Source organism: Lithobates pipiens, unplaced genomic scaffold (genome assembly GCF_037356315.1).
Source record: "Lithobates pipiens isolate NorthernLeopardFrog02 unplaced genomic scaffold, aLitPip1_a1.2 Scaffold_13, whole genome shotgun sequence".
Classification (NCBI taxonomy): domain Eukaryota; kingdom Metazoa; phylum Chordata; class Amphibia; order Anura; family Ranidae; genus Lithobates; species Lithobates pipiens.
Genome location: NW_027507718.1, coordinates 136,894,565 through 136,907,075, shown reverse-complemented (window position 1 = coordinate 136,907,075; position 12,511 = coordinate 136,894,565). Strand labels below are relative to the sequence as shown.

At 44.7% G+C, this 12,511-nt stretch overlaps 1 protein-coding gene across 5 annotated transcripts in view; it reads left to right on the top strand.

Moving 5' to 3' along the window:
• POLRMT (RNA polymerase mitochondrial) overlaps positions 1 to 12,511 on the top strand; it is a 304,233-nt gene that overhangs the window by 192,813 nt on the left and 98,909 nt on the right. For all 5 annotated transcript variants that reach the window (XR_013272200.1, XM_077475625.1, XM_077475628.1 and 2 more), the window contains 3 exons: positions 3,381 to 3,551; positions 3,698 to 3,937; positions 5,244 to 6,029. Coding sequence is in view for 4 of the 5 variants with exons in the window: in XM_077475625.1 (XP_077331751.1) it covers positions 3,381 to 3,551; positions 3,698 to 3,937; positions 5,244 to 6,029 (1,197 nt within the window). In the remaining variant the exon portion in view is untranslated. The remainder of the gene's footprint in view (positions 1 to 3,380; positions 3,552 to 3,697; positions 3,938 to 5,243; positions 6,030 to 12,511) is intronic.

The window sequence follows — 12,511 nt, the reverse complement described above, 5'->3', positions numbered from 1 at the left end:
CCAGCGTCTGGAGTACCTAGGCTTGCTGCTGGACTCCACAGAAGCGAGAGTGTTTCTCCCTTCAGACAAACTGCAGACTCTCAGATCCGCGGTAAAACTGCTGATGAACCGCAAGTGGTCGTTGCTCCGCTTTTGCATACGAGTACTGGGCCTCATGGTAGCCTCCTTTGAGGCAGCGCTGTATGCCCATTTCCACACCAGAGTCCTGCAGAAGGAGATTTTGACAAATCTCACTTGTCCCTGGATCGATAGATCCAGGTGAGCCAGTCAGAGACCTCTCTGATCTGGTGGTTGAGGTCCACGGTGATTCAGTCAGGAAAATCATTCCTACCTCTGATATGGACAGTGATCACAACGGATGCCAGTCTATCTGGCTGGGGTGGAGTAATGGGGGTTCAGTCGGCTCAGGGCCTCTGGTCGACGGAAGAATCCAAGTTGCCGATCAATCTGCTCAAATTCAAGAACGCTCAGGCTGTGCCTCTCCACATGGTCGATGAAACTGCAAGGGCGCCCGATTAGGATCCAGTCGGACAACGCCACTGTGGTGGCATACGTCAGTCACCAAGGGGGCACAAGAAGCTCAGCCGCTGCACGGGAGGTCGCTCACATAATTTGGTTGGCAGAGCAACACGTACCAGCCCTGTTGGCCATTTACATCCTGGGAGTGGAGATCTGGCAGGCAACTATCTGAGTCGACAGATGCTGGACCCAGGAGAATGGGCGTTGCATCCGGAGATATTCGGGTTACTGTGCCTGAAGTGGGGCACACCAGACGATGATCTGCTGGCCTCCCGTCCCAATCCGAAGATGCCAAGATTCGCGTCCAGGACAAGAGATCCATGGGCAGACGCGTCAGACGCGCTGGTGGCTCCATGGGATCAGTACTAGCTGATCTACGCCTTTCCTCCACTGAAACTGTTACCACGTCTGCTGCGCAGAGTGGAAGCCAAGGGGATCCCATTGATACTGGTTACCCCAGATTGGCCTCAGCGTCCTTGATACGCAGACCTGGTTCTTCTGGTGACAGACGCTCCCTGGCGACTGCCGTTGCGAGAGGGCCTTCTGTCTCAAGGTCCGATTCTCCATCCTGCTTTACCATCGATGGCTTTAACGGCATGGCTATTGAGAGCCAGGTGTTGAGGAACCGGGGTCTGCCAGACTTGGTGATCCTAACTATGTTAAGAGCACAACAATGTTCCACCCGGAAGATATACCATCGTATCTGGAAGGCCTACATCTCCATGTGTGGGGAGAAAGGATGGCATCCGCGCTGCTTTTTTATATCCAGGATCCTGCTGTTTCTTCAGCAAGGAGTAGACCAGAAATTGGCATTGAGCACCATTAAAGGGCAAATTTCAGCCTTGGCTATCTTTTTTTTTTTTTTTTTTGCGACTCCTGGCATCTCACTCATTAGTGAGTACCTTCGTTCAGGGGGTACGACATGTAGTCCCTCCAGTGCGTCTACCGTTACCTCCTTGGGATTTGAACCTGGTGTTATCAGCGCTTCAAAAGTCGCCGTTTGAAAATATCAGGGAGATTCTCCTGCTGACTCTTTCCCAGAAAGTGGTCTTTCTAGTGGCCATCACATTGGCCAGGAGGGTTTCAGAACTAGCGGCCTTATCTTGCAAGTCGCTCTATCTGGTTATCCACAGGGATAAGGTGGTGTTGCGTCCGCAACAGTCTTTTCTACCAAAAGTGGTCTTGGCTTTTCATATCAATGAGGACATTGTATTACCATCTCTGTGTCCTAAGCCAAAGCACCCTAAGGAGGTGGCCCTACACGTTCTGGATGTGGTTCGGGCTTTGAATGTGTATTTGTTTTCCACGGCTCTCTTTCGAAAGTCCGACTCACTGTTTGTTTCAGTGGCTGGTCCAAAGAAAGGCATGGCGGTCTCGTCGGCCACCATTTCCAGGTGGATCAGACAGATTGTGGTACAAGCCTACGCCTTGAAGGGGCAGGTGCCCCCTTTCCGGTCACGGCCCACTCTACAAGGGCAATCATAACGTCTTGGGCCTTTCCGACACCAAGCACCTGTCGCTCAGGTGTGTAAAGCGGCGACTTGGTCGTCTGTCCACTCGTTTACCAAGTTCTACAAGGCAGACGTTAGTGCATCGGCTGATGCCTGTTTTGGCTGCAAAGTTTTGCAGGCGGCCGTATAGTTGCAATTGAATATGCAATATATATTTCCTGTTTTTCCTGTTTTTTCAATGAAAACACAGTACTGTTATGTTAATGCACTGTTACATTACTTTGGCAGTTTTGATGCGGTTTTGGGTAATCACTCCTGTTGAGGATGCCCTGGTTTTTGTGGTGTTTTTTTCCTTGCACTGTTGTTTGTTTATGGGTAAAGTTTCACTAGTTCCCTCTTGCCATGGTGGTTGAAGTTTTTATGCTGTTTTTCCCACCCCTCGCTTGCCACTGCTTGGGAACGTCCCAATGGCTAAGAGAGGAGCTGTGTCGGTCGGTGAATGTAAGAGAAAAAAGGATTTTTTGTACTCACCGTAAAATCCTTTTCTCTGTAATTCAGCGACCAACACAGCACCCGCCCCTCCCTTTTATATTTACGTTATACTGCTTGTTGACGTACTGATGACTGCATGGCAGGATGGAAGGTTGTAGCCCAAGGGACCGCCCCCCCAGGGTGGAACTAAGAGTTCTGAGTGTTGTGTTACAACAAATGCCTAGTATTCTCCTAGTGATAAGGCTAACAACCCAATGGCTAAGAGAGGAGCTGTGTCGGTCAGTGAATTACAGAGAAAAAGGATTTTTCGGTGAGTACAAAAAATCCTATTTTTTTGTTCACATTCAGCATTTTTAGTTAACAATTATAAGCGTTGCTCTAATACACAACAAATATATATAATAGTGTTTAGCTGCTTCTCATTCATGTTTACTTTTAGGTTTTAATTTGATACCTATATAGTGTGTTTGTGTATTTCAAGATTCTGTAAGGCTTGGGTTGACTGTTTTTTGTTTTCATTTGATGGGTTTTGTCTTCAATACAAATCTATGGGAATGCAAAACCCAATTGAAGCAGGTGAAACACAGGTCAGAAAGAGCTAAATTACAGGTCAGATGCACCTGTCAGTGAATTCTGACTGACCTCAGAAGCCCAAAGCCCATCAACATAGGCCCTAACAGTATTAAGGATGTTGGTTTGCAAGGGATAGGGACTGACCTGAATAGATGTACTTTGTGCTGTGTAATGTGACATACTTTATAAATTTGGGAAATAAAACAACGTAGACTTATTGTCAATGGTTACGTTTAGTTGTGCTGTAGGCAATTTTTAACATCCAAACATAAAGCCATGGATGCTTCTGATGTACTATATGCTGTCATGTATAGACCCTGGTTTTGGATTCATTTTCTTCTATAGGTTTTGACCAAGCTGCCACCAACAGGAGAATCATTCCTGATCATTTCTCGAGACCTTGGCATGAAAATCTACAATAAGTTCTTCATTCGCAGACAGTTGCAGGGCGATCATGTGGATAGGATCCGGTTATTGTACAATGAATATTGCAAGTTGCTGTCCAAGGAAGGAAAGGTAAGGCTGACTTAAGCAAGTCATACAATTAGTATTATATTGGGAAATAGACAAAATTGAGGTTAGGATTTAATAGCATTTATATGGTTGACCTTTTATAGTTGCTGTATTATTATTTTTGTTTCCCTCTGTCTACTTTCATGCAGATCTCTGGCCTTCTTCCTCGAGAACTGTGGGAAAAGGTGGAACATGAAGCTTTTGGAGGCCCATGTGTTTCAACATCTCACTCTCCTTGGCCGCGCTCCCTGCTAGTGAAATTGGGCACTCATCTAGTAGATTTAATGGTTAAGACAATACAAATAAAAAATAACTTGTTAAGTCCTCGCAGTGATCCGAAACTTATCCCAGTGCTTTACCACATGTATTCATTCCGTAGCACACACCAGGTGGGTATATTTTTAGTCACTAGCTAATTGTTGGTTGACTGCTGCTATATTGTGTAGATGTAAGTAGGGGTGCAACGGATCAGAAAACTCACGGATCGGATCATTTTCCGGATCAGCAAATAATAATTGAATTTGCAAAAACCTGTGAAAATGCCACCACCATATAGTCCCCACTGCAATATACATCTCCCCCACTGTAATATCCACATCATCTCCTCCAATGTAATATTGGCTGAGTATGGCTGGGTATTGGCAGGGTAAGTATTGCAGAGTATTGGCAGGGTAAGTATTGCAGAGTATTGGCAGGGTAAGTATTGCAGAGTATTGGCAGGGTAAGTGTTGCAGAGTATTGGCAGGGTAAGTGTTGCAGAGTATTGGCAGGGTAAGTGTTGCAGAGTGTTGGCAGGGTAAGTGTTGCAGAGTGTTGGCAGGGTAAGTGTTGCAGAGTGTTGGCAGGGTAAGTGTTGCAGAGTGTTGGCAGGGTAAGTGTTGCAGAGTGTTGGCAGGGTAAGTGTTGCAGAGTGTTGGCAGGGTAAGTGTTGCAGAGTGTTGGCAGGGTAAGTGTTGCAGAGTGTTGGCAGGGTAAGTGTTGCAGAGTGTTGGCAGGGTAAGTGTTGCAGAGTGTTGGCAGGGTAAGTGTTGCAGAGTGTTGGCAGGGTAAGTGTTGCAGAGTGTTGGCAGGGTAAGCGTTGCAGAGTGTTGGCAGGGTAAGCATTGCAGAGTATTGGCAGGGAATTGCTGGGATGGCTGTGGCTGCCATCCGATTTCTCTCCTCCACTATACAGATCAGTACAGAGAGGGGAGAGAGGAACCGGCGTCATCATGTTTGTTTACAGGTGATTGCTCCGTCACGGAGCGATCACATTGTAAACGCCGATGGGTGTACCAAGATGGCCGCCACTCCGGACCTAGGCCGAAGCCGCGGCCTTTCCTAAGGCCGAGACCGCGGAGTGCTCTGCGGATCGCGGTGTGTGCCAATCCGAGCGGAGTGACCCGTTCGGAACGCGGATCGGTGCCGATCCGTTGCACCCCTAGTTGTAAGTAATTCAAAAATGTATCAGTTGTTCATCATATCGTATGCATTTGGCACAGTGGGAGGTTGTTATGCTGTCCTTCCTTCATTCTTTGTGGAGAATTGTATATTGAATTTTCAGGTCATGCAAAAACAAATTAACAGATTGATGTTGTCTTCTTATGTAGCCCCTCTTCTTCAAAGCTTTACTATGTTTTACTTTACTGGCCTCTTTGCCTCTGACTTGTGTCCTTCATAATATACTCTTGACATAGCTAATATTTCTGTTCACAGATTGGGCTTATAAAGCCACACCCAATTTACAGCCAAATCCTTCTGGACGCAGAATATACTCTTCTGACTTTTGATGTTACTGTTATGCCAATGAGGTGTCCCCCATTGCCTTGGACCTCTGTTAAACGCAGCCCCTTTTTATTGTCTCCTACACAACTTATGCGCTGTAGTGAGGGAGCAGTGCAGCATCGGCTGCTTTTGGAAAAGTGTCCTCAAGGCCAACTATTCCCAGTGTTGGATTCAGTAAATCAGCTTGGGACATGTGCTTGGCGCATTAACCAGCCTGTTCTGGACATTATAGTGTCGATCTTTAATGATAAAGGTAATGAGAAGCTGGACATTCCACCACCTCTGTCTGAAGCTCCTGTGATTTCAATGCAGTTACATGGGATGCTGAGCTCGTGGGAAAAATTTGTACAGCAAAAAGAGGTGGCACGTTGCAGAAAGAAAACCACTGAGATGTATAGCCTGCGAATGGACGCACTTTATAAGTTGTCTATTGCCAATCATTTGCGAGACCGGATATTCTGGTTCCCACACAACATGGATTTCAGAGGCCGCACCTACCCCTGTCCTCCATATTTTAATCATTTGGGCAGTGATGTGATTCGGTCATTGCTAGTGTTTGCTGAAGGCCACCCACTTGGGCCAAATGGCCTAAATTGGCTGAAGATCCATCTCATAAACCTTACTGGGTCCAAAAAGAAAAGCTCACTTCAACAAAGGAAGGAATATGCTGATGAAATTATGGAGGACATTTTGGATTCTGCTGATCACCCACTGACTGTAAGTGCAGTTTCTTGTTTAACCCTTTCCATTTACAATTATTTTTTTTATTATGTTTCCCAGCATGATAGCCCCACCAAGGATACTTTTCAAAAAATGTCCTCTCATTTAGTAGGGAGAAGCTAACACAGTTCTGTTGGCTTCCAAACCTAGCTGCCACTGATGATCAGGAACCAGTCAGAGTGGTTCCTGGTCAGGTGACCACTTTGACAAAAAAAAGCCTGCAGATGAATGCTACAACCTTATATGGTAACTATCAGAAGCAGTTGTGCATTAAAAAAAATATAATAATAAAAAATGGGGGGGAAACAGGGAAAAGGACACAGGACTTATTAATAGACCATGACTTAACCACTTAAGGACCGCCGTATTGCCATTGTACGTCATCGCAATGGCACAGGCAGGCACAAGCACGTACATGTACGGGCCTGCCTTCCAGCGGGTGGGGGGTCCGATCGGACCCCCTCCCGCTGGATACGGCGGTCCGGTTCGCTTCAGGAGCGATCCGTGATGAGGGGATGGCCGTTGGTTTCTGGCCACCCCCTCTGGATCGCTCCTGGCCAATGAGAAGCTTCCTCCCACTGTGTATTGTATACACAGGAAGGAGGAAGTGATGTCATTCTCCTCGGGGCGGTCTTTTTGACCGGACTACGAGGAGAAGACAAAAAGTAAGTGCACCAAAACACTACACTGACACATAGGTACACAACCCCCCTCCCCCTCGATCGCCCCCCGATCCCCCCCGCCCCCCCCCCCCCCAGTCACAGTGTCACTGATTGCATTGATCATTTATTTACTGATCACTGCATTCAGTGCCAGTTGTAACAGTAAAAACTGTCAGGGCAGTTAGTGTTAGGTCCAGGGTAGCCCCCTACCCCCCCAATAAAGGTTTAACCCCCTGATTGCCCCTAGAGTTAACATTTTCACCCCCTTTTGCCAGTGTCACTAAGCGATCATTTTTATGATCGCTGCATTAGTGTCGCTACTGTCGCTAGGTAGCTAGTTATTTTTTTAGGTTCACCGCCAGGTTTTTATATCGCTAGGTACCCCGATATACTACCCAATAATGGTTTTAACCCCCTGATTGCCAATAGTTAACCCTTTCACCCCCTTTTGCCAGTATCACTAAGCGATCATTTTTCTGATCGCTGCATTAGTGTCGCTACTGTCGCTAGGTAGCTAGTTATTTTTTTAGGTTCACCGCCAGGTTTTTATAGCGCTAGGTACCCCAATATACTACCCAATAATGGTTTTAACCCCCTGATTGCCCCTAGTTAACCCTTTCACCCCCTTTTGCCAGTGTCACTAAGCGATCGTTTTTCTGATCGCTGCATTAGTGTCACTAGTGTCGTTAGGTAGCTAGTTCTTTTTTTAGGTTCACCGCCAGGTTTTTATAGCGTTAGGTACCCCCATATACTACCCAATAATGGCTTTAACCCCCTGATTGCCCCTAGTTAACCCTTTCACCAGCGATCACAGTATAAGTGTCACTGGTGACGCTGGTTAGCCAGTTAGTTATTTAGGTTCCCTGTCAGGTTTTTATATAGCACCAGGGACCCCCATATACTACCTAATAAAAATTTGAACCCCCTGATTGCCCCTAGTTAACCCTTTCACCACTGATCACCGTATAAGTGTTACGGGTGACTCTGGTTAGTTTGCTTTTTATAGCATCAGGGCACCCACCATTTATTACCCAATAAAGGTTTAACCCCCTGATCACCCGGCGGGTGATATCAATTAGGTTTTAGGGTCTGGGTCTGCGTCGCCCCAGGCAGCGCTAGGTTAGTGCCAGTACCGCTAACACCCACACGTAAAGCATAAACCTCCCGTAGTGGTATAGAATCTGAACAGATCAATATCTGATCTGATCAGATCTATACTAGCGTCCCCAGCAGTTTAGGGTTCCAAAAAAACGCATTGTTAGCGGGATCAGCCCAGATACCTGCTAGCACCTGCGTTTTGCCCCTCTGCCCAGCCCACCCAAGTGCAGTATTGACCGATCACTGTCACTTACAAAACACTAAACACATAACTGCAGCGATCGCAGAGTCAGGCCTGATCCCTGCGATCGCTAACAGTTTTTTTGGTAGCATTTTATATTTAAATCCGGAAAGCAGTGCTTGGTTTTCAGGGTCCCGTACGTGGCTAGACTCCCAAAAAGTCCCCCACATGTGTTATCCCCGCATTCGGGAGAAACAGCAGAATTTATTTTGGGGTGTAATTTGACTTATGCCCATAGCATGTGTGAGCAATATATCATTTAGTGACAACTTTGTGCAAAAAAAAAAAAAAAGTTTGTAATATTCCCACAACTTGTGGCAAAATATAAAATATTCCATGGACTCAACATGCCTCTCAGTAAATAGCTTGGGGTGTCTACTTTCCAAAATGGGGTCATTTTGGGGGGTTTTGTGCGATTTTGGCATTTTATGGCCTTCGAAACTGTGATAGGTAGTGAGGAGTGAAATCAAAAATTTGCACCCTTAGAAATCCTGAAGATGATGATTGGTTTTCGGGGTGCCGTGCGTGACTAGACTCCCAAAAAGTCCCACACATGTGGTATCTCCATACTCGGGAGAAGTAGCGGAATATATTTTGGGGTGCAATTCCACATATAACAATGGCATGTGTGAGCAATATATCATTTAGTGACAACTTTTTGTAAAAATTTTTATTTATTTTTTGTCATTATTCAATCCCTTAGGACAAAAAAAATAAATATTCAATGGGCTCAACATACCCATCAGCAATTTCCTTGGGGTGTCTACTTTCCAAAGTGGGGTCATTTGGGGGGGGGGGGGGGTTTGTACTGCCCTGCCATTTTAGCACCTCAAGAAATGAGATAGGCAGTCATAAATTAAAAGCTGTGTAAATTCCAGAAAATGTACTCTAGATTGTAGACGCTATAACTTTTGCGCAAACCAAAAAATATACGCTTATTGACATTTTTTTTACTAAAGACATGTGGCTGAATACATTTTGCCCTCAATGTATGACTAAAATTTAGTTTATTCGATTTTTCTTATAACAAAAAGAAGAAAATATCTTTTTTTTTCAAAATTTTCGCTCTTTTTCCATTTATATCGCAAAAAATTAAAATCGCAGAGGCAATCAAATACCATCAAAAGAAAGCTCTATTTGTGGGAAGAAAAGGACGCAAATTTCGTTTGGGTGCAATATTGCATGACCGCGCAATTACCAGTTAAAGCAGCGCAGTGCGAAATTGGAAAAAGACCTCTGGTCCTTAAGGTGTTCATTGGTCCGGGGCTGAAGTGGTTAAGCTGACCATACATCATTCAATTTTTTATTTTTTTAAACAGCCTCCTTCAAATCCACATATAAGGTGGATGGGGAAACCATTCTCTGCTACCAGAATACACTGATCAGCACTGCAACCAATTGGCTACATGCATTGTCCTTGGGTCATGGACCTCTTCTCCTTTTAGAGAAGCTTTTTCCTTTTGAATATTTTTTTTTTCTAGCGCTTCAATCAAGATCTGACTGCTTATTTCCCTGAGCTAGCAATGTCCAGATTGATACCTATCAGTGTTGTTACTTTGGGGACTGTACCTGGACCCCACTGTATGGGAATGTAATATATATATATATATATATATATATATATATATATATATATATATATATATATATATATATATATATATATATAGATAGATAGATAGATAGATAGATAGACACACACACACCCTGGGTAAAATTAGTGTTGAACACGTTACAATTTTTCTAGGTATCTTTCTCGTGTTCTGTGAGAACTCATTTTGAGCCCACTCATCTTTGAGCTTGGCACATTTTGGCTTGCTGGAACTTAGACCAAGTGGAACTAGACTAAGTGATGAGTTAAAAACCAGAGATGAAAACAGTAGGTTAGAATGGGTCAAAGGACCTGTGTAGTGTGAGAACCTGTGTGAGTAGCGTGCGTGGATCGATAGTACCTGTGTATTGCGTATACTTGTGTATTGTGAGTGCACGTGGTTGGCGAGTACCTGTGTATTGTCTTGAGTATTAGTGTCAGGAAGCAAGTTGTTAGGTAATTTGGACAGGGTATAATTCCCAATCCTCATTAAATTAGCGGGTGTGGAGATGCGACTCAGTGTACATCTTGCGGGATGTATGCGTTCCTTGATCATCTGATCGTGGGTGAATACTGCTGTGCGAGACAGAGGTGCAGGCACTAGAAATGAGTAGATGGGTGACGGGAAGGATAGAGGGAGAAGTGCCAGGGAGACCAGTCCAGGGCTGGAGCATGCCAATAAGTACGCTCCATTGAGCGACATTGGTGAAATCGGTCAGGGACCAGTGCTGCTTGAGCTGAGGGCCTCTCCTAGCTGCCAGGGGAAGAACTCCAGTGAGAGAGGGGGGGGGGAGGGAAAGGATAGACAGATTCTGGTGGTAGGGGACTCAATTCTTAGAAGGACAGAGAGGGCAATCTGTGACAAAGACCTGAAGCGCAGAACTGTATGCTCTCTACCGGGCGCATGGGTTTGACACATCACGGATCTGGTGGATGGATTGAGAAAAAGGACCACCAAGGTAGTATTCTCAGGAATACTACCAGTACCTTGAGCCACACCAGAAAGGCAGAGGTAGATTAGGGAAGCAAACAAGTGGCTGAGGACCTGGCATAGTAAGGAGGGGTTTGGGTTCCTGGAGACCTGGGCCTACTTCTCAATTGGTCACCAGTTCTGTAGAAGGGATGGACTGCACCTAAATGAGGTAAGTGCAGATCTGCTTAGAGGGGTTTTCAAACTAGGCGACAGGGGGAGGGTTCAGAGGTACAGATAGTTAGCAATAAACATATTCCAGAGGGTCTTATTAGGGGCGGTAGTGGTAGGTTCACTAAAGCCGAAGTATAGTGACAAGTCCTATTTGCAATCTCTGCACACCCAATAAGAGAAGAGTATGCGACCAGTTTTAACTACGTGGCATGTTCACCAATGGCGGACAAGATGGGTGAACTATAGTTACTGTTAAACGTGGAGGAATTAGATTTTGTGGGAATTTTAGAAACCTGGTTCAACAGCTCTCCTGATTTGGCTGGCAACCATTCAAGGGTATTCCCTTTATTGCAGGGATAGAGAGGGTAAAAAAAGGGGGAGGGTTATGCCCATATATCAAGAATAATGTACAAGTGAATGTGAGAGATGACATCAATAAGGGAGCTGAGGAGGAGGGGGAATCCTTATGGGTAGCGCTCCAAAGGGATGAAGCTAAGGGTAAAATAATACTGGGAGTATGCTATAGGCCCCCTAACCTGAGGGAGGAAGGGGAGACGGACCTTCTATCACGATATGGATTAGCAGCAAGGAAGGGAAGTGTTATCATAATGGGGGAGTTTAATTATCCAGCCATAGACTGGGAGGAGGGAACCACACATTCGTCTAAGGCACGCAAGTTCCTAAATGTCTTGAAGGACAATTTCACGGGTCAGATGGTAGACGCACCAACTTGAAAACAAGGTAATCAGTAGATCTAGAAACGCCAACAATACAGACCTGATCACGGGAAATACGTGGCAATTTAGGAAATGACGATCACAGGTCAATTGGCTTCAGTATAAAACACTCAAATAGGAAACACAAAGGGATTACAAAAACATTGAATTTCAAAAGAGCCAACTTCCCTAAACTATTAACCTTGCTAGAAGATATAAATTGAGATAAAATCTTAGAAACAAAGAACATAGGGGAGAGATGGGTTTGCTTTAAGAGCATATTAAATAAGGGCATAAGCCAGTGCAATCAATTTAAAAGAGCGAACAAAAGTCCTGGATGGCTTAACCCTAATCTAAAAATGCATATAAAAGCAAAGGAGAAGGCCTTCAAAAAAAATACAAGGCTGAGGGATCATTGCATTCAGACTTTATAAAGAAAGCAACAAGATATGTAAGGGTGCAATTAGGGTGGCTAAGATCGAACACAAAAGACACATAGGAGAGGAGAGCAAAAAAAAAATCCCAAGAAATTATTTTTGTATATGAACTATAAAAAAGGAGGACTGACCATATTGGCCCCATAAAGAGTAAGGAAAGACATCTGGTTACAAGAGATGAGGCAAAAGGTATTAAATGTATTCTTCTCCTCAGTCTTCACGAGGGAATCGGGGGGGTTAACTGCGGTGTTAGCAGTTAACAGAGGACAGAACTAGACTTGAGAAACTTAATATTAATAAATCGCCAGGACCAGATGGCTTGCACCCGAGTGTACTTGGGGAACTCAGTCTAGTAGTTTCCAGACCATTATTCCTAATTTTTACTGACTGAAATGGTTGCAGCTGATTGGAGAAAAGCCAGTGTAGCACAATATTTAAAAAAGGGCCAAAATACATCCCTGGGAATTACAGACCAGTTAGCCTAACATCAATAGTATGCAAGCTCTTGGAGGGAATAAGGGACTATATACACAATTTTAGTAATAAAATGGTATCATTAGAAATAATCGGCATGAATTTGTGAAGAATGG